The 23,515-nt window shown below is 36.2% G+C and overlaps 1 protein-coding gene across 8 annotated transcripts in view; it reads right to left on the bottom strand.

The window, feature by feature from the left end:
• The window catches only part of REEP1 (receptor accessory protein 1), a 52,185-nt gene that overhangs the window by 27,777 nt on the left and 893 nt on the right, over positions 1–23,515 (bottom strand). For all 8 annotated transcript variants that reach the window (XM_087947468.1, XM_026679800.2, XM_087947465.1 and 5 more), the window contains exons 2-3: positions 4,275–4,347; positions 3,062–3,138 (exon numbers count right to left, since the gene is read on the bottom strand). In XM_087947468.1, coding sequence (XP_087803594.1) covers positions 3,062–3,138; positions 4,275–4,347 — 150 coding nt within the window. The remainder of the gene's footprint in view (positions 1–3,061; positions 3,139–4,274; positions 4,348–23,515) is intronic.

Here is a 23,515-nt window from a genome sequence, read left to right as displayed (position 1 = left end):
ATCTCAAATAATCTAAGTGCTAGCGCCCACTGTAACTACATAGCCAAAAAGGCATTAAGAGTTGTTAATCTAATGATCCTACGCAGCTTCTTCTCTGGTAATATCACACTAGAGAATACAAAACATTTGCTAGACCAATACTCGAATACAGCTCATCAGTCTAGAACCCATATCATGTATCTGATATTAACACAATTGAAAAAGTCCAGAAATATTTCGCAAGAAGAGTTCTCCGCTCCTCTACTCATTGCAGAATACCTTATGCCACCAGACTTGAAACTCTTGGCCTAGAAAACCTAGAACTACACTGCCTCCGGTCCGATCTAAATATAGTATATAAAATCATACATTGCAATATCCTACCTGCAAATGAATACTTCATCTTCTATCATAACAATACAAGAGCACACAATAGATACAAACTCAAAGTTAACCACACCAAACCTGACTGCAGAAAATACGACTTCAGTAACAGAGTGGTCAATGCTTGGAATACTCTACCTGACTCTGTGGTTTCTTCCCCAAACCCCAAAAACTTTAACCTTTGACTGTCTACTATTGACCTCACCCCTTTCCTAATTAAAAATGTTCCCTTTTAATTCTCTCAAACATTTTAATTCATTTATTTATTAACAAACATCCCACTGCATTACAATAAATATTTTATCCATCATCATATTTTCTAAAGTTATTTCTATTTGTAATATAACAAAGTTATCTTATGTACCTTTGCAGAATCCCTTTTACAATTAAATTTTCACCCATTATCTCTAAACAAACTTATGGTTACAATCCTTATATCTGTTCCCTGTTTCTCCATTTCTTGTTTCTGTCTTTTACAACTTCTTTTCCTTGCCTTCTTCCCCCTCTTCTTCTCCCTCCCCTTTTTACCCCCTCGTCTCTCTACTTCTAACTCTGTAATCCCCTCTTCTGTTGCTTTCTAATATTATACTTATCTTTCAAATTGTTCTTCTTATTTTTGGTTGTTTTTTCTAATCTTAAACCTTTCACTCTCTTTTCCCCCTTTTCTTTCCCCCCACCCCACTTAAAATTATTTGATCATTAAAGATGGCTTCTTCTTTCTCCCAATCTTCTTGTTCTGCAAGCGTTTCTTGTTGCTTCTCATAGTTCCAGATCTCCATTTCTAAGAATTGAAACACGAAGCCAAAAGAACTTCTCCCTACTTCTTTCCATTTTTTAAGTTCTGTTTTCAGTTCTTCTAAGAGTGATACCATTTTAAAAACTTTTAAACAACCACCCAGTTAATTTTAGTCATCTAGATGCAAAAACCAAAAATCACCAAGTAATCCAAATAATCCAAGACTGTTTCTACTTGCTTCTTTTTTCCACTTTCTCTTCCTGGGGTTCTATTATTTTGTTATCAAGTTTCCATTAAAATGTGTCTTTGAGGAATCTTGTTAAAATTTCACTGTAAGTTCCTTTTAGTTACAGTTCCATTCCTTAATTCCAGGCAGTCTCCTCCATTTTTCCAGATCCTGCCCTTCTATTCTTTTTTTTTCTCCTTTCCAGCTTTTAAAAACTTTTAAATGTCCAGAAATCTTTATTTATCCCTTTGACTTTTATTTTCAGCTTAGATGCCTATCAATGTCAAAGTGGTTTTTTTCCCCAGTTTCTTGCTTAAGTCTCTTAGCTGTCAGTATAAGGATGGAAAGAAAAAAAACCTAATCCTTTCCCTTCTCTCTCTCCTTCGCAGCTTCAAAATCTTCTTTAGGAACAATGTTAAGTTTAAATTCCAGGGTACCTTATTTGTTGCTTTTGCTGTTTGACCCGGTCAACCAAAACTTTCTCTTCTTATCTTCCTCCTGCACATTCTTTTCCAGTCGATTTCTTCTTTGTGGTGGCCATTTCTGACCACCGCTACAACCGCCTTCAGGAAAGGGAGTAATGGCCAGCTGGGGAGGAGAGATGTGGTTCTCCTCAACCCTGCAGGCAGTCTCCCCCCTCTTCACCACCTCTACGGGGTGGCTTAGCCCTGAAACCAGCTGGCTCGGGGCGCTCCAGCGGCGAGCACGGATCGAAGCCTTGGAGAGATGAGGTTTCAGTCTGTCACCGAAGAAGCTCAAACCGGAAGTCCAAAACTATATTTATTCTTATACTTGTATCTTGTGATTGACAAATCAAATAAATACTAAAAAAAATACTAAAAATATTCATGACTGAAAATTTCTTCTGCTTTTTTCTCTAAGACCCCTGTCCTTATCTTTCTTCCTACAACCCTATTCTCATCTTAATATTCTTCCTGTATCTTCTTCTATGCATCTATTCAGGACTTTCCCAGGTCCAATTTTAATATTGGAAATGAACAGGAATTTCTAAATTCCTGGGAATTTAGACACATTCTCTGTGCTCTAGTTATGTTTTAATATACCTGTATTCAAAGATATATGTTTATGTTGTTTATCAGCAGGAAAATTCAGGTTTTAGCCATTTCTCAAACCCAGACATTCTTAATTTGAACAAAGAGACCACATCTACCTTCTTCTTCCCTCAGGTCCTTTTCAACCTTTCTCACATACCCGCCCTTTTAAATTGTGAAAGGATTTTTTACTGTTGTATATGCTTTCATCCTTGAGATGCTTCTTCTTTCTTTGTTTGCTATTGTAACACAAATATCATTGTGGTCCAACCTCAAAAGGTTTTACTGATATCTTCCCCATATACATGCCAGGACTGCATCTTCATAACGTACATCCTCCTAAGACTTGTAATTTTTCCTAACAAATGAACTTTGATTCACAAACTGTAGCAGTAGTTCTATAAACCACAAGTTTCTCAAGGATGCTAATGATTATTATGTTTACAATATTCCCCTTCAAAGTGGGATTCTAGAGAACAACAGTCAATAACACCAACATTCACACTTGGCATTCCTGAAAGAAAATGCCAGGCTTCCAGGACAGATATTCCACCCCCTTAATATCACTGGGTGCCTAATACTATCTACAGTGCATGCCTCTGTGTGTGTGTGTGTGTGTGTGTGTGCCTGCATTTTCTGTTCTACTTTTTTTTTCCTGAAGAACACATTTCAAAGGATACCAACCAGCAAAGAAAAATGTCTGTGAATGTCTCTGCTGTTGTGAAGAGTGCAAATATGATCCAGTACATCATCCATTTCACCTGAAAAGAAAGCATAATTAAAAATTTATCTCATACTTCCGAATTATACAGGTGCTATTTCCTTCCTTCCTAGTATTAAGGACAGGCTTACTAATAGGCATGGTGAGATAACATTACTTCAAATAACAGATTCGTACTTAACAAAACGCAGAACCACATATATTTATTTATTAATTTTTCAACCAACATTTGTGTGGAAGATAAAATGATTTGGAAATTTTATATTCAGGAAACAAATGGCTTATTTAAGGATCATGTAGCAGAAGTAATTCTGAAATGGCATAAAAGCAATTATAAAAGTTACTCTGACTCTACTTTATAGCTCTATTTAATATTACATTTTTCATTACAAGCTATCTTCTTATTTCATTAAAAAAAACTATAGGTGTTATCAGTTTTGGTAAATCCCAAGTTACTTTAGGCTGTTTCTATGGCTTCATGATGAAAAATAGAATAATTTAAAAATGACTCAGACCGAATAAGGATATACAAACAGTTCTGAATGTTGCAAAAATATTTTGCACTATGTTTGCAAAAACATTACAATAATGTTCTCATACAGAAACACACACTTTGCTATTCAGTTAAGTATAAATGGGAAGTACGTGGTTGATAAATAATATTACTAATATTAAAAGTTTTTTTACTAACCCTAACTAGATTTCAAAAGCATTGTAGTAAACTAATATGGGATATGGTTACAAAATAGTAATCACTATAATTATGGATGGAGATCTGTACAATTTCATACACAATGGGCCCCCATTCTATGCTCCCGGTATAGTATCTGCTACGTGTGCTTCAATGGCCCAACATTGTGTCTTTAATCAGTAAACAATACATAATTTTAATTAGCTAGAATGTTTACTTTAGAAGTAGAAAATATCATCCAAATACCAATCTTATTTCTCCTGGTTTTGTGGTTAAAGTGGAAGATAAGGTTAAATCATCTGCACATTAGCTAAAAAATGAAATTACCAATTAAAATGGAGGGGGAACATAGTAATGATGTGGCATACTGTAAGTATACAGAAAAACAATCATATCTGAAGCATGTAAGTTTGTTCTTCCTTCTAAAGAAGGCATTTTAACAATTGTTAAAATGGATACAGAATACTCCCAGAAATGCTACTTACATATTCTTTAATATCCTTTGATTTTACAGCTTTGTAAGAGTAATAGGCAGGATAAAGAGTGCCAAATATTAGCCTGAAAGAAAAATGAGAAAAAAGGTCAACAGGAAATACTATAGGCTGGAGCCAGAGTATGATGATTACATTTGCTTCTATAAAATCAATAGCATTTATGGTAAAAAAACAACAACATATTGTTCTCTTGATTTTATTGGGATCTAATGAGTGATTTCTTCATTATTTGTTTAAAGTTTCTTTCTGAATGAAATTTCTCAGTTGCTCATACAGAAAAATATAAATTTAAATAACAATTTAAAATCTGCCTTCCCAGTTAAATTACAGATTTACAACAAGATCATGCCTCCCATCTGCCTGAATCACCAGTGCATCTTATCTATTTTTTTCTCTCATTTTTTAAAAAATTATTTTTACAATTTAAATTTTATTTTTTAACATTTATCAAAAATTTACAAAAAAACACAAAATAGAAAAATAGGAAAAGAAATATATGAAAAACAATAAAAATATAGCTACCCAACTTAGCAATAACAATAAAAGAACAACAGATGTGGTTGGACAACCAAAATTACTTCTCACTATTGAAAAGATAAATTAAGGGCCTCAATACTCTTATGATTTGAAACCTGATGTTGTACCCAGTGTATGAGTTACTTATAGATATAGATCAGTGGTGGCTAACTTTTTTGGGCTCCTGTGCCAAAAATTGTGCATGTGCTTGCACGCTTGCGTGCCAGCACCCAGAAGGCAATGCCCCGTGAGCATGTGCGTGCAATCCCCCCCCCTGCATCCCTTTACCTGCACTGTGCCTCTCGGCTGATTTTTGGCCCATTAGAAGCCTTTTTCAGCCTCCCAGAGGCTTGTGGAAAGCTTCTGCAGCCTTTGCAGGCCAAAAAAATAGGCCTGTTTCATCGCTCCCAGTATTTCCGGAAATACATTTAAGGGTAGAACGTTCGCTGCCAAACCTCTTGGGATTGGACTGGTTTGCTTCCCTGGGGCTACGAATCACAGGCATGAACTCCATAAGCGAACCAACCACTACTGACTTAATTGCGGACTTTCCAGAGGTGTCTGATGGAGAGCTGGGAAAGTACAAGGGCACTCCCAAGTCTTTTAACCTTGATCCCCAAGTGGCTCTGATCAGGCTTAAACCAAGAAGAGTGCCTTTTGCACTGAGGCCAAAGATGGATGAACAGCTGGATCAGCTCATTCAGCAAGGCATATTGGAGCCTGACAACCATACCAGATGGGACACACCAATAGTCACCCTGGTCAAGCCAGATGGCTCAGTTACGATATGCGTGGACTACAAGTGCATGTTCAATAAAGCCTTACAGCAAAACGCATATCCAGTGCTGGTGGTGCAGCATTTAGTGCATTTTCTGGGTGAGGGTAAGGTCTTCGCCAAACTATACTTTGCCCAAGCCTACCAGCAACTGCCCATGGATGACGAAGCCCAGATGATTGTGACCCATTGGGGCTTTCCGATGCTGCTGAGTGCTGTTTGGGGTAAGTGTGGTACCGGGACTGTTTCAAAGTCTAAGGGAGCGCCTTTTACAAGGCATTCCAGGCATTGTCCCATACTTTGTTGACGTTTTGGTGTCTGCCACAAATAAAACTGAGTTGCTAGACTGACTGCGAACAGTACTCCAAAGATTTCAAGACGTTGGGCTTAAAATAAAGGAGAAGTGCTAGGTAGCAGTCACCCAGGTCGAGTTCCTAGGATATCTCATAGATGCATCAGGATTGCATCCCACAAAAGAAAAAATCAAAGCAATCCAGGAAGCATTGACCCCGAGGAACAAGACAGAACTCCAAGCGCTCTTGGGACTCCTCAACTTCTGTAGTATATTCTTGTGGCACAAGGAATCCATCGCAGAGCCACTGCACCGACCCTTGGACAAAAAGGCGGCATGGTCATGGGGCCAGAAGGAAGCTGCTGCATTCAAAGGAGTAAAAAACCTGATCTCCTCTGACAGCATTCTTGTTCAATACAGCAAGAGCCTGCCACTGGTACTGTTGAGCAACGCATCACCGTTTGGGGTTGGAGCAGTTCTGAGCCACCACCATGGGAGGCCCTGACAGCATTTTTTTTCAAGGACCCTATTTTCAGTGGAGCAAAACTACAGCCAATTAGCTAAGGAGGCTTTGGCTGTGGTCACCAGGGTCCCACCAGTTCTATCTCTCTAGGGGATGAGGTCCACAACATTCCTTGCCTTCCCCCACTAGTGGGTAGGGTAGATGTGATGGTCCCTCAGATAACCTGGTGCCAAACCATGAAGGGCTTTGAAGGTGACAACCAGCACTTTGAATTATACCCAGAAGCAAATTGGCACACAATTTGCTCCCACAGGAGTTCCCACAGGAAAGGTGAAACATATGCACATTGAGGTCTGTACAAAAGCATGCAGACCACTGCATTTTGCACCAACCGAAGCTCCTGGATGCTTTTCAGGGGCAACCCCATGTAGTATGTTGCAATAGTCAAGATGGGAGGAGACAAAGGCACAAGTGACCAGGAAGGTCCAGGAAGGGGCATAACTGGGGCACAACCTGCAGTTGTGCAACTGTCCTCCTGGCCATGACTACCACCTGCTCTTTGAGCAAGATTCTCAAGTTCAGGAGAACCTCCAGATTATGCACAGGGTCTATTTGGGGCAGTACCACCTATCCAACATGAAAGGTGTCAATTCTCCATGGGCCAAAGAACCCCAAACCCAGAGCCACTTGGTCTTGCCAGAGTTCAGTTTCAACCCATTGCTCCCTATTCAGCCCCTAATGGCCTCCAGGCCTATGAGAGGGAAGTCACGGCATCACTTAACCCACCACGAGCTGAGATATACAGCTGTGTATCATCAGCATATTGGCTGTATTGTTACATATGACATATTGGCAGCATATTGTTACATATGACAATGCCTTGGATGTTTCACACTGGAGAAGCAGGAATAATATTTTCAATGCATGGGCCAGACCTCCAGTGCCTCTTACATACATAGATGATTATTGCATGGGAGAAATGCCCCAACTCTATTTTGTACCATCAAAAAATATAAAACCAGATAAACTTCTATAGGATCTCACAGAAGAGAATGAAGTTTATTTAATTACAAATCTGAGCCCCTTGGAGGGACTGGAAAAAAGAAAATCAAGTACCATATTTTTCGGAGTATAAGACACACTTTTTTCACCCCCAAAAGTGGATAGAAATGTCTGTGCATCTTATACAGGGAATGCTGCCAAAGCCCTGCCCACCCTCTGGCCCACACCCCTTGGCTTCTGTCTCCCAGCCATTGCCTCCTTTCACAAACAGCCTGGTCAGCTTTAGCACAAGCAGCAGGGATATCCGCCGCCCGTAATGGGTGGGAAATGGGGCACGCAGAGGCAGCAATAGGCTATGCCAATCCCTGCAGCCTGAAACAACTGATCATCGGGAGGCTGATCCTACTGACAATCAACTGCTTGTGCTAATCAGGCTGTGCTGAAACTGACCAGGCTGTTTGCTGTTTGCTTCAAGGAGACAAATTGCTCAGAGGCAGAGGCAGATTTCACCCCCTTGTTTTCCTCCCCAAAAGCTAGGTGTGTCTTATACTTTGGAGCGTCTTATACTCCCAAAAATACAGTAAGTAGTTTAGCTTAATTTTCCCAATCTAAAGCATTCCATACGTAACTAAGTGAAACCACCTATCATAATCAGCCAGCATAGTCAGGGCTTGAAGATCTTCCAGGTTCAGTCAAAGACATGCAAAGATAACCTGAATGAAAAATTCTGACCCATATGAGGGAAAAGAGCAGATCATATACAGAAACAGAATACACGAGCAATCCAAACAGGAATCAGGGACCAGAAAACAAAGGTAACCACAGAAAAATAATTCAGGACCATGGACAGATCACACCAAGACAAATGGCATGAAACCTGTATCTATTTGAATTAACCATACAATATAAATAATAATAATAATAATAATTTTGTTCAGGTTCTCCTTTCTTTCTTATTGAGGAATAGAACACCTTAATGATACACAGTAATCTAATGGTTTGTAATTTATATGCACATAAATATAACTTATTTCACTCCTCTGAAACACGCACACAGAATTTCAGAAGTATCCAACATGATTTTTCACTGAAGCTTAATAAAAAGAAAGCAAGGCTATTACAATGCTGACAAAAGCAGGAAAGATGGCTTACACTAGATAGTTGGAAACTCCAAAGACTGTGCCATAATAGGAGGTCCATGTTTTTAATTTAGGCCTACACAGCTACAGTAATTAAAATACAAATTTATTCATTTGAAATTTTACCTTACATAACGTTTACCCCAAACCATCTGAGTTTAAGTCGTCTTATTACTGCAAGTTAGGGTTAAAGTTAATTATTTTGTGCTTCTGTGAGTATTTGCATACCTGAGAAATGCAAAATCATAAACTAATGGTATTACTAAGAATCTCTTATTGCGGGGAAAAGGTTAAGGACAATACAGCAGAATCATTATGGACAACCATGATTAGAAGTTTTTTTATTAAACAATTGAAAATACTGCTAGAGTTGTAACACTTCAATTTATGTTATCCAACTATATTTTCCATTATTATTACCATATTATTGTGTGTTTTCTATTTCTTTGTATTATTTATATTATTATAAATACAGCTTACATTCTGGATGCAAAGTGTCACCAAGCAAAAATACCTTATCAAATTCTTATCCAGTTCAATCACTTTTATGGTTCTAAATGGAAACAAAAAACAGCCTTTTTCCTGCACATGCATAATGTTCCTTGCTGCTGTTAAATCAAAGCCATCTTCCCAGCTTGTTGAATCCTTTGTTCTTTGTTAGTTGCAAAGTTATGTCTGACCCATCGCAACCCCATGGACAATGTTCCTGCAGGCCTTCCTGTCCTCTACCATCTTCTGGAATCCATTTAAGCTCACATCGATTGCTTCAGTGACTCCATCCAGCCACCTCATTCTCTGTCATCCCATTCTTTTTTTGCCCTCAATCGTTTCCAGCATTAGGCTCTTCTCCAATGAGTCCTTCCTTCTCATTAGGTGGCTAAAGTATTTGAGTTTCATCTTCAATATCTTACCTTCTAAAGAGCAGTCAGGGCTGATCTCCTCTAGGACGGACCAGTTTGATCGCCTTGCAGTCCAAGGGGCTCGCAGGAGTCTTCTCCAGCACTATAATTCAAAGGCCTCAATTCTTTGGCGGTCAGCCTTCCTTATGGTCCAAATTTCACAGCCATACATTGCAACTGGGAAAATTATAGCCTTGACTACATGCACTTTTGTTGACAGGGTGATGTCTTTGCTTTTTAATATGCTGTCTAGATTTACCATAGCTTTCCTCCCCAAGAACAAGCGTCTTTTAATTTCTTGGCTGCAGTCCCCATCTGCGGTGATCTTGAAGCCCAGGAAAATAAAATCTTTCACGACCTCCATTTCTTCCCCATCCATTTGCCAAGAATTGAGAGGGCCAGATGCATCAAAACTGGTAGTTATACCGGTCGGATCCCATCCCTGCTTGACCCGCGTGTAGGTTTCTCAAGAAACAAATAAGATGGTCTGGTATTCCCATCTCTTTAAGAACTTGCCACAATTTGTTGTGATCCACACAATCAAAAGCTTTAGCATAGTCGATGAAGCAGAAGTAGATGTTTTTCTGGAACTCCCTAGCTTTCTCTATGATCCAGCGTATGTTGGCAATTTGATCTATAGTTCCTCTGCCTCTTTGAAATCCTGCCTGTATTTCTGGTAGTTCTCGATCCACATATGCTGGAGTCTTTGTTCTAGGTCCTAATATTTTGCTAGCTGAGATTCCTTTTGCTGAAGTGCCAGACTCCCATGAGGCCATGCAGGGGCAACTCTGTAGGCTGTCCTGAGTTCCAGGTTTGGTTAAGCCTTGCTGGATGATGATGCACTGAAAGGGCTTTTGAGCAATTGCTATAGCTTTACCTGGAGATCTTTGTTATGTAAAGTATTCTGGCCCAGGCCTTAATGGCCCACCCATTAACAAAGGTGGTGATGACCTTCTACTTCTGAGGTGAGTTTCTGCTTCTGAGTTTCTACTCTTTTTAGGGGAAATATTCTGCCTTTTTAATATTTCTTAGGATATTTCAATTTTCTAGGAGAGGTATGGGTGCTAACTTCCTACAATATATATAGATTTTTGTTATTCAATAAGGATGAGAAACTTTATAACTATTTACAGACCCAATATGTAAGGGAGGAGAATTTATCAGCCTTTTTTTTTTCAGCATCCAGTCAGAGTAGATTTTTTAAATTTATATATATTTAATGTTGAATCTTTGGGTCATTTTTTCCCTTTTATGTACACATTTTTTCTTTCTTTTTTGTTCTTACTATTGTTTTTTCTGTTTTGTTTCTCTTTGTATTTTATTCCTATTGATAAAACATAATAAATATATACATTTAAAAAAGAATATCATGCACAGAATTTGCTTTGAGATACCAGTTAATTTGCATTGAAATGGCATTTTGCTTCTCATGTGCTTTTTCTTCTTTTCTTATCCAATTTCAAATTATTGATACTACCTTGAAAACTATGAACAGGTCAAATTATGAACAATCATTTTTATGATGCAGCCAATAACAAAATGATGCTACTATACTATATATAACTTTAGAAGGGTTTATATTAGTCTTATTAGATGCTGGTAGGCAGAATTCCCGCCCCCATTTTCCTCCCCAAAAACTAAGCCCAACCACATAGTTTCATAGCAAAGCACGGGTATCAAGCTAGTATATTATATAAACAAATATTTCAGATGAGGTCTCTATGTAATAATTGAATTCTCCCAACATCTTAAATATTTTCTGCACCATCATTATAATGTTTATCCAGAATAACACATACAATAAAATGTACCTGGATTTTGATTATATTACCAACACTTATTAGAAGTCCCTCTGTACATTTTTGCTAATCTATTAATATTTGAGTCAAATACCAATGATACACCATTTTATAAAAACAATTCTTTCAAACTACAATTCAAAGTAAATTTTAGTTAATTAGTCCCTACATTCTTGCATTTATCTAGCGTTATACCCAATTTTTTTGCCCATTTTACCCAGCAGTCTTTTATATATTCATCTTCCAGGTTCATCTTGAATAATATTTTATATACTTTAGCAATCAATTGGTCATCTCCAGAATATGAACTGATATCCAATTCAGTTTTAATTCCTGTGAAAACAATTTTTTAATCAAGTCTCTTTTAACAATTCTATAATAATTAAACCAGTCACAAACAAAACCTTCACCTAATAATTGTTCCCTTGTCCTTATCTTAAGTCCTTCTTTTTCAAATGTCAATAAGTCCTGATATGTCATCCATTTGTCTTCTAATAGGATCTCTATTCTATGTAGTGCTTCATGAGGTGATAGCCAAAGTGGCATTTTTTCAGTCAATCTTCTATTTCCACCATACATGCCCAATTGATTGCCTAACAATGATTCTTAAATCTAGGGTTAATTTTTTACTTTATTCTACCACAAATGGGCATCCCACCCAAATCTCAAATCAGAACCTGTACATGATATTCTGTAGGTTATGGTAATGCTACAAATTGTTCAAGAAATCGCCTTTCCATTGGCACCATAAAGTGCTGTGATCTGAACATGTTAAAAGCAACCTTCCTGGCAGCACAAACCAAGAGAGTTCAAACAGAAGTCTGTTTCTAATTTAAGCAGACCTGACCCAATTAAGTCAAGGTCAAGAAGATACCAGTTATCAGACCTCACTTGTAGGAAAATGGAGAACATGTGAAAGGATTGGCCATTGGGAGGTGATAGCTGGTGAAGAGACCTTAAATAACCCTGCCTTCTTGGTACATTTGAGAACTTGGGACTCATCTTAACATTTAGCCTGTTCCTTCAACAGAGTTGAATTACTCTTACTAATATTCAACCTAATTAAAATTGAGCTGATAAAGATTTTTTTTTTGACATTTTATGACCCACATCCTGAGCACTGTGTACAAAAACAACCAATATGTTTAAAGACTATACAAAGATAAGTTAAATACTTGAGAAATCTACTGTTAAAACAAAATAACAATATGTGCAGACTTTCCTTTTTGCTTTTTAAAATGCAGAATGTTTGCAAGAATTGAATAAATGGTATACACTAGAATTATATTAATCCATGCATCCTAATGAAAAATTCGGAATAATTATCATTAATATGACATGGTTAATGCTGGACTCACATTCATCCTCCTAGTAGTGGATTAGAAGCAGTTAGCATGGAATGTTGAGATGAAATCATAATTAAGTTCAGACATTTTAACATACACATTCTATTTCTTAAACTCTTGCTGCAATAAAAGTCAGATATACTGTAGAAAAAGTCAGATACACTGTTTAATCACTTCAAAAGAGAAAAAATAAACTTTAAAAAGTAAGATTATACTATTATTTTTTCCTATTTCAATGGCAAACAGTAGTATGGTGAAAATAAAAACTAACATATAAAAGAATCTGGAAGGGTGGGGAAGTGAGTGCAGTGTCTTAGAAAAACCCTAATATTCCTCCAGATTCTGGTTCTTTATTGGCACAGGTGTCTCCTTTCAAGGGTATTTCAAAGAAAGATTGGAACATTGCAGATATTGAAGTATCCCAACTCATGGCCAACTTTTGGCTACTAGGCATATGCTCTCAAGTTTATACAGTGAGCAAAGGCAGACTGATAGGGAAGATATGGCATCCATGAACAAGGCCAAACTGTATACAGCATTGAGGATACGCCTTAGTTTCTCAGTCAGCCTGAAGTCCTCAGATATAAGAGAATATGCTATTTTTTCAGCATCTGTGTTAAAGGATAACTGCCAGCCCAACCAATGGGTGAAGATAATCTCTTCTCTTCTGCCTTGTCTTGAGGTAACTTCTGTTCTGAGCATTTAATTTACAATAATATGAACTGAAGCAATTTCTCACCTATTCACTTTTCTAAACCGGTTGAGTATTTAGGAGATGTAACCACACTTGAATCATTTCTATTAATTGACCTTCTCTTATACAAAAGCTATAGCCCTTTTTCTATTATGATCTAATCTGTGGCCTTCTCAAAACACTGATATCATCACTGACATGATAGTCACCCCCAAAAAACAATGCCTTGTTTTAGAGCCACGTTTTGAATGAAAATGGTGAGGTTGTCAATGTTTGGCTGGCCTAAGCAAGTGAACCTAACTTATTTGGAGGAATTCTATTTAATATAGTAGAGGAACAGATGCTCTTATTCTCCCTGGGTAGAGCTTCTTAAGAGTCTTCCTGGACTTCTTAATAAATAAAAATTATTATAAAGCAGATTGAGAAAGACTCTAGGACAATAGCCTATTAAATGCATCTGGAGAGTTTTCAAGCAAGGATTAAGACCAGGCTTCATCTAAGAATCAGTACTGTGCTACATGCGAAGAGGATAAAATGCCACAATGAATGATCTTGTGAAACAACTGGGTTTAAGTGCTGTCCAGCTATAAAATGCAGGGGTGGTATTTAATAGCTGTAGCAGTGAAGGGACAATGTGTAAGAAATAGTTATGACTAATTGGTTGAAGACAGCTGGCCACTGCATGAGGCAATCTAACCTGTGATTGGTTGCTGTGAGTGGAAAGCTGGTGTTTCCTTGTTTCCCGCCTTTATCGTCCGGATTGTGCTATCTGCAAAAAGGCCAAATTGAACATATATCCTGTCAACAAAAGAAGTGAAAGAAAATCTGAAATAATTTTTCAGTTTGTGCATGTTGATTTAATTGGCCCTCTATCACCATCAATGGGAAGGGCCAAATTTGCTTTGATAATTGTTGATGATTACTCAAGGTATGATTTTTGTTATTTATTAAAAAAAAGTAACAGAAGTGTTTAAACAATTTAAGCAGTGGATAATGTTTGTAGAGAGGAGGAATAATCAAAGTGTATGTCAACTATAAACTGACAAAGAAACAGAGTTCATCTAACTCTAACATATTTCAGCAGTGGCTGAAAAAGAAAGGCATAAGCCATAAAAAGCAAATCCCTACACTCCAACAGAGAATGGAGTTGATGAATTCAGAAATTGTATATTACAAAATATGAAAGATGTGTTACTAGCAGACACAGGAATGAGTAAGCTGTATTGGAGTGAGGGTATTTTAACTGCCAAATATTTGGGCAATAGACCTTTGGAGTTCAGCAATTAATCAAACTCCATATTACATGCTATATAAAACATCTTTTGGCATGTTTAAGAATCTTTGACAGCAGTGCATGGGTGCACATTCCCAAAGCAATTAGAAGGAAAAAACAGTCAAAGGCAAGGAAATTAGAATCTATAGGTTATCAATCAGGATCAAAGGCATATAGATTTACAGATAGACACAAAAATATTATTATTTCACATTTTACAAATTTTTCAGAACATGAGAATTGGGAAAAGGTACAGGCCAATACTGAAATTTTAATGCCTGTTAGTAAGAGGTCTCCAGGAATGAACATTCATGCAGGCATATTGAACAAAAATCTGGGATTAGCTCAGGGTCTGAGTAGAGCTCAGAGAAATGTTTAGAAAGTGAGATCCCAGTAAAATAGGAAGAGTGTATTCCAAAGAGTTCTGAAAGAATAAACATGTGTTCTTCCAGAAAGATTCACAATTGATGGGATAAAAGTATATAACATCTTTTTATGGACCTTGAAATTACCAAGAAATATTGAATTTGTCTATGGCAGAGCAGAAGAAATGTAAAGAGTCTCTTTAGGAGTAGAAATAAAGAACTATTTAGGAAATAAAGAAACTACAAAAAGGAGGGTATATTCTAAATCAAAAGAAGAAAATATACAAATGTTTAAGAATTTGGATATTGAAGTGAAAGGAGCTATACCAGTTTTGAAGACAGTGCAGCATGTACACAGATGGCAACAGGGAGAAAGTAAAATAAAAAAAAAAGCAAGCATGTTGGCATAAAATATTGTAATGTCAGAGAAGCACAGCGCAAGTGAATTGATTACCTGCCCAAGTAGCAGATGGTGGCAGAGATGGGGCAGAGGCAAGCAATCTGAACACGCTGCCTGGGCCAGAGAAAAGCCGAGAGTCAGTGGGCCCAAGTGAGCAGGCTGTTACGGGAGACTAGTCTTCATATGATGGCACCAGACATAGGCTGAGGCATGGGGGGGCGGGGGGCAGGCACGCAATCTGGATGATCTGCAGAGGCCCAGGCAAGCTGAGAAATGGTGGGACAGAGTGGGTGGCTGGCCACAGGAGGCTCATCTTCGGGTATCTCAGCTTGCCTGTAGCCCATGCAGAGCATCGGGATCACCTATCTTCTCTCCCACACCTCTGCCACCATCTGTTATCAGTGCTGCTAACACAAAGATGAGACTTCCCTAGCTGCCTGCCAGCTCCAGCCCACCAATTCTTGCCTTGCCCTTGCACGTGTCTGGATCACCTGCCTCTCTCCTCCCCTCTGCCTCTGCCTGCTTCTTGGAAAGCTAATCAATTCACATGCTATGCAAGCTGCAGCTGGACATCGTTGGCCCCGCCACCTTCAGTGCTGGCCACACCCATCCCCACTCTGATATTCCTGCTGTGTTGATTTACCTGGTGATGCTCCTGTTTGCCTGACTATTTAGTTTGCTGTATATATAGTTGTAAAATATATATTTATTTACATAAAACTACAAATACATATCAGCATCTCTGACTCCATTTGGACACTGGCTATGCAATTCTTCGACATACTTCACTTAATTAGTACTGTGCTACATGCAAAGAGGATAAAATGCCATAAAGAATTAATCTATTCATTTATTTACAAGAAGTAGAATCCTTATTGAACTAAGCAGTTTCAACAATTCATACAATTGGTAAGAGCATTTAAGTCTTACTACCAGCATCCTTAAAAAGAGATATATCTTCCCTCATTTCTGCAGGTTTGAGCACAAGGAGATGATGGAATCAGCCATCTTACTTGTAACAATGGCAGACTTTTAAAGAACACTAAATTCACAAACCTCACATTCTAACCGCTTTCAGAAATTGCCTATTAACTATTTCTACAGCTATTAGAAACCTTGGGAATGACAAGCTGGAAAATTCTTTATTGCGTGAATTCAGTCTTCAACTGAACAAAAGAAAAATTAACTACAAGTTTAAGAGCTTAAAAAATTGTAATAAATAGCAAAAGGTATTTATTAAGTATGTTTTATAGTATACATTATTACATAAGTTTTAATTTAAAAATGTTATAAATGCATAAGGGTCCAAGTAAGTTTGGAATATTAATTTTTACCATAAATGTCAACTCATAAAACTTAAGATTTTGGAGTGAGCTCCAAAACATTAAACAACTTCTCCTGGGAAACAGGCTTATTTTGGTTATAATGGCAATTGCAATTCATAACAAAAGACAAGTGATGATTTTAGAAACTGGACACTAGAGGGGAATAAAAATTATAAGCATAACAAAAGAAATACAAGTCTGATGTTAATTAATAATGAGACATACAAAAATTAGAAATATTATAGAGGAAATCTTTGAGGAATGGAGCCAGAAGATACCAACAACACTGTTAATAAGTATTTATTTCTTTTTTTTTAAAGTTTTATTGATTTTAACAACAACAAAAAAAAACACATAAAACATAACATAAAAACATCATCATCTTCATAAATTTACAGACAGTGTATCGGTTGGTTTACCACTCCTTTTTGTGCATCCATTTCATAGTCATCATAATAATTATGTTACATAATAACTCATATTATCAACCAACAATTATATATCCTAATATCATTATTAAACAATCATTTGACTATAATTTTACTAATTCATACTTAAGCGAGATAACTATAATTTAATTAATTTATTTTATAACAGATCGTAAAATCATACCAAGTCTATCTTAATAAAATATTCTAAAAATGTTATCAAAACCAAAAAAAAAAGTATATTCATTATTTCCTAAGTTTCTAAATATTCTCTTATTATATTGTATTATCTAACCATTGGTAAAAAAGATCCCAAACTTCATAAAATTGTTTATCTTCTTGTTCTCTAATTTCAAATGTCAATCTACTCATTTCAGCACATTCCAGTATTTTCTTAATAATTTCTTCCTCTAATGGTATTTTCTCACTCTTCCAATTTTTAGCAAATACAATCCTAGCCGCTGTTAATACATTTACAATCAAATATTTTAAGTTTTTATTATATGTATCAGGTAAGATTCCCAATAAAAAAATCTCTGGTTTCAAATCTATATGTTTCTTTGTCATTTTTTCCAACCATATGCGAATTCTAGTCCAGTATTTCCTGGCCTCCTCACAATTCCACCACATATGGTAATATGAACCAGGAATCTGATGACATTTCCAGCATTTTTCAGATTTGTTCTTGAACATTCTTGCAATTCTTGTCGGGGGAAAGTGCCACCTATAAAACATCTTATACAAATTTTCTTTATATGCTGTTGACATTGTCATTTTGTAATTTTGAGACCACAATTTTTGCCATTTCTCTAAATCAATCCCATATCCAAAATTCCTCCCCCAAGCAATCATTGTTTCTTTAACTTATTCTTCCTCTAATTTAATTTCCAACAAATAATTATATAATTTTTTGATCACTTTTTCATCAGTACCTGTCAAAATCCTATCTAAATCAGTCAATTTATCATAGAATCCTTCCATTTTAGAATCTTTAAGATACCTTGAATGTATTTGCGCATATGAAAACCAATTCATCTTTATGCCTTGTTCTTCTAAATTTTGCATCGTTTTAAGTTCACCCTTTTCATCTAGTAATTCCCCATATCTAACTGTTTGTTCCTTCTTATAGGTTATAGGATAAGAAAAAGCTTCAATAGTTGATAACCAAACTGGGATTTTCAAATAACATTGTTTCTTAATTTTCTCCCAATTCAACCATAACGATTCCCGTATATAATGCCTTCTAAAGTAACCCTGTGATTTAGTTCCCTTATACCATAAAAAAGCATGCCAACCCAATAATAAATCATGTCCTTCTAATGCCAACCATCTAGTCTTTCTTAACGTTATCCATTCTTTAGCCCACATTAAGTTTGCAGCTTGATAATACAACTCCCAATTGGGAAGGCCAAATCCTCCTCTAATTCTAGCATCCTGTAAGAGTTTTAATTTTATTCTCGCTTTCTTACCTTGCCATATATACTTCAACACAATTTTATTTAGTTCTTCAAAGTAATCCTTACCTAACCTAATTGGTATTGTTTGGAACAAATATAAAATTCTGGGTAAAATATTCATTTTAATTGTTGAAATTCTACCTATCAATGACAATTGTAGGTTTTCCCATTTTTTCAGATCAGATGCTATCTGCTGTTTAAGTTTAATATAGTTATTCTCTTTCAGTGTAGTACATCTTGACATCAAATATATCCCCAAATATTTAACTTTGTTCGTAACTTGAATTTTCAATAGGTCTGCCAGCTCTTCTCTTTGTCTTAACAACATGTTCTTTGTCAGGATCTTTGTTTTGTCTTTATTTATTTTCAAGCCAGCCATCTCACCATACATCTCTATCTTTTCCAATAGTTTTAAAGCTGTCTCTAGAGGATCTTCCAAAATAAAAACCAAGTCGTCTGCAAAGGCTTGCAATTTAAATTCCTCCTTTTTAACTTTCATTCCTTTTATGTTTGTATCCTCTCTAATATTTCTATTTAACACTTCCAAAGTCAATATAAATAACAAAGGAGATAATGGGCATCCTTGTCTTGTACCTTTTTTAATATTAATAGAATCTGTAAATTCTCCATCTATCATTACTTTTGCCGTTTGCTTATAATATATGGCTTCTATTGCTTGGATAAATTTTCTAGCAAAGCCCATCTGTTCCAATAATAATAACATAAATCTCCAATTCACATTATCAAATGCCTTTTGGGCATCTAAGAATATCAAAGCCATTTGTTTTTCAGGGTGCGCCTCGTAATATTCCAATGTGTCCAGGATTACCCTCATATTGTCTTTAATTTGTCTCTTTGGTAAAAATCCATTCTGATCAGGGTGAATAAAGTTGTTAAAGTATTTTTTAAGCCTCTCTGCCAAGATTGAAGCAAAGATTTTATAATCTGCATTCAATAAGGAAATAGGTCTATAGTTCTTAATTTGTAATGGGTCAACCCCTTCTTTTGGGATAAGTGTAATATAAGCTTCTAACCATGTTTTAGGTATTTTCTTGTTTATCATAACTTCATTCATGACTTCTAACAGTGAAGTGCTCAACGATTCTTGTAATGTTTTATAAAATTCTGCCGGGATACCATCTGGTCCTGGTGCTTTTCCATTGTTCTGTCTGTTAAGTGCTTCGGTTAGTTCCATCATTATTATAGCACTTTCTAACATTTTCCCAGTTTCATCAGGTATCTTAGGTAGGTTAGCATTTTGTAAATACTGTTTAATTTTTTCCTCATCAAGATCCTCCTGTTTATATAATTGTCCATAGAAGTCTCGAATAATTGCCTTTTTCTCTTTATTACCATAACAAATTTGACCTTAATCGTCTATTAACTGTAATATTTTCCTTGATTCTTTCTCTTTTCTCAATTTATATGCTAACCATCTACCTGGCCTATTTGCATCTTCAAAATAGTTCTGTTTAGCACTTCTAATTTTTTGTGCCAGTTCTTCTTTCTCTACTTGATCCATTTTATGTTTGATTATATCCATTTTAAGTTTAATATCTTTTTTCTGTGGCGTTTTCTGTAATTCTTTTTCCAGTTAGAAATATTATAGAGGAAATCTTTGAGGAATGGAGCCAGAAGATACCAACAACACTGTTAATAAGTATTTATTTCTATGGATAGACTGTATCTAAAACAAGTTGATGAAGGAATTACAGATGTCACACAAATTTTATCTAATAACTAAGAATGTTTTTTCTTTTCTTTTTTTCCTGCACTTTTTATTCTCTCCATCCATTTCTCTAAGTTTAGTTCATATTATAATTATTGTAATTAAAATTCTTAATAAAAATTACATTTTAAAAAGATAAGCACATCTGGCAATATTGCTCCTCTTTGCATAAAAATAAGGACTTATTAATTTTAACTATATCAAATTGATAAAATTTCATATTTTTCTTGTCTTAAAGTACATCTATTTGTTTGAACTGCTTTCTTTCAATTTTCCTAATACCATAGGGGATTTTCACTTTCTTTTTTCTATATTGCTTATGGTATCTCAAAGTTGGGAAAAATTCAGCAAATCTTACTGTGGAATACAGTCCTCATCCATATCTATTTAGAATCATCAAGAATAGAATCTGGGACTTTCTGTATACAAAGGTGGGGCACTTTTACTGAAGCTAAATGTCTGTGGACATTCTTAGTCATCCAGGTCATAGTTGTCTCAACGTTGCTTTTTTCTGCAAAAGGCAATTGGACTGTTTTTTCCTTGAGGAAGAAAAGAAAATGTTTTTCTTCTCATCCAAGAAGTTTCATCAGTTCTGGTGATGGGGGAATGGAAGTAATGAAACTTCTTGAATGATAAGTGAAATGTTTTATTTTTCTTCCTTAAGGAAAAAAGAGCCCAGTTGCCTTTTGTAGAAAAAGCATATTTGATATATTAATGAAGTTATTGTCTTTTTTCCCAAATATAATATAAAGAAAGAAGGTAACTGTCAAGACTGACATAGTATCTTTATTTTCCCACTCGTTGCTGTAGCACAGGTTTGAGAAACAGGAGGTGCACTACACATTTAAATGTTTCAATCAGATAGGTTATTTGAAATGAGCCTGCCCAATTCTGATGTTGTGAAGGCGACTAATAATACCCCGTTTCCATCCCCCCCCAATTTTAGAGCTATTGGTAGAGAGAAAAATATTTCCACTAGATTTTGAATGCAAAAGGAAGCTTCAATTCACTTCTTTTTCTTCCCACTATTTTAACCTCCCATCTATCATTGAATGCTGCTGCAGGTAACTGTGACACTAAAATGCATGGCTGAAACACATGCATATCAAGAGCAGAGCATTTTTAAAAAAAGAGAGAGAATATCTTTTAAATGTGAAAATATTAGCTAAATAGAGAATATTCTCTAAATAAAAATATTTTCTAAATAGTCAGTTTGATCTAGTGGTTAAGGCACCAGGCTAAAAAGCAGAAGACACTGTATTCAAGTTCTGTCTTAGTCTCAAAAGCCAGGGTGACTATGAGTGACTATGGCCTAGTCACGCTTTCTCAGCCCAACCCACCTTACAGAATTGCTGCTGTGGGGAAAAATAGGAGGAGGAGGATATGTCAGGTACATTTACTGCCTTGAGATAATTTGTAAAAATAATAAAAGCAGATTACAAATAAGATTAAAAAATAAGTTAATTGATCCATTAGCACTATATATACTCATTTCCAAGGCTATTGAATGTTTCAATAACATTTGGTTGTTGAAGTTTGCATTTTTATATAAGTATATTATGGCAGCAATAAAGTAATAATGTATTCTAACAATAAAAGTGATATCACCTCCAAATTCTTCCTAATTTTTGTACAGATGAGATACTGAAAATTCTTGTGTAAAGAAAATACGGCAGGGTTCATCTAACATAATCTATAAAGTGTCAAGGGACTTTCTATATGCCATCTGGCAATGCCAAATAGAATATTCTAGCCTTCAAAGAAGAGGATGACTTCACTTCACTCTCAAAATGCTCCAAGCAATATAGCCATTACATTTTGGGAGTTGATGTCCACATATCTGTAAGATGCTCAGGAGGAAGAAAGTAAATTTATGCAGAGTCACATTTGGATAGATGCTATATGCGCCTCCCTATTTGCAGTAACCTGTTGGAAGAACTTTGAAATAAAAAAAAGGACTGATCTAAATTCTCATGCATTGTATTATACATTTAAGCTATTTTGCATAATCAAGAAAATGCTTCACATTTATACTCTTCTAAGTCCTGACGTTACATCTCAAAACAAGGACACATTTTCTTTCAGTCAATTGTATCTAACAAATAATAATGCACATATAATGCTCCTCCCTCCCTACACAGAGTTGGCAGAAAAGATCTCATGATTACAATCTTTCTTTAGTTTGCCTTTGTTTCTCAGAACTCCATTATCAACTCACATGTTTGCAAACAGCTTTTTTGTAAGGGGGAAAACAGCCCAACTAAAGTACATCTTCTAGATATTGTAAAGTGAGCCTGAATTTAAAAAAAAAATCAAACCAGAAAGTATATTAAACCAGGAAAAAGATGTAGAAATAGATTTGTAATGTTGAAAGGGGGGAACAGGGAGAAAACAACAACAGCTGCAATGTCATCACATTATTTAAATCAAAGATCAGCAAAACACTCCCATTGTTTAAAAACAACTATATTTTTAATATAGTTCACTCTAATAAAATATCCATTCAACCACAGAAAGTAGCAGCTGCAGATATATCAACAGATATATTCCAGCTTCTTTCCCACAGTCAATGCTTTGTCACCAAAATGTATGATCTGTCATTGAAAGGCTTCTTGACTTTTTCAGAGAGGAAGTAAAAAAAATCAATCTCACCATCTACTGCCTTTGAAACTGCTAGGCAGTGACTGGGTCTATTGAAGAGAGCTAACTCCACTAATCTTCCCCAGACCCTTTGGGTGAATTGTACTCCAACTCCCATCACCCTAGCTAGCATTTTTGGCCCTGTCACATTGGAAGGATATCAGGTTGAGAGAAGTGCTCAATCTAGTCCAAACAAATAAGCAAACCAACGAAGGCATTGGACCTCCAACATCATAGTGTTCTCAGAATTTAAGTAAGCCCTAGGAAGCCTTCCATTCAAAAGGTAATATCTACAAGAAAAATTGGCTCTCTTGTGTGGTTTTCTTTTTTTTTTACGTTTTAAGAGCACAAATTATTTTCCTTTGTGGTAGGTCTTTTTTTTTTCCTGCTGCCTGTCTCTCCTAAGAAAGTCTTAGTTTTAGACGGTTCTATGGAAATGGTTTCTGTTGTTTCCCAGAGAGTATGCCTAAAATTCCTATACCACCATGTCTTCCACCTTCCGTGAAATACCAGCCCCCCTCCCCAAACCAAAAGTCAACGCCCTTCAATTTCTCCTCCTAGACTTAGGCGTCCCCGAGATCGGTTCTTTTTTGTAAAGAGAAAATCTCACGCAAAAAAAGACTTAATTTTTCTCGCCCACTCCCATCGCTCAAGGACAGCACCAGATAGCGCCCTCTGGCAGGTGAGACA

Source organism: Notechis scutatus, chromosome Z (genome assembly GCF_049901735.1).
Source record: "Notechis scutatus isolate UNSWTSFEM ecotype Mainland chromosome Z, rNotScu1.2, whole genome shotgun sequence".
NCBI lineage: Eukaryota > Metazoa > Chordata > Lepidosauria > Squamata > Elapidae > Notechis > Notechis scutatus.
Note: the sequence above shows the minus strand (reverse complement) of the source record. Positions and strands in the feature narration are given on the sequence as shown.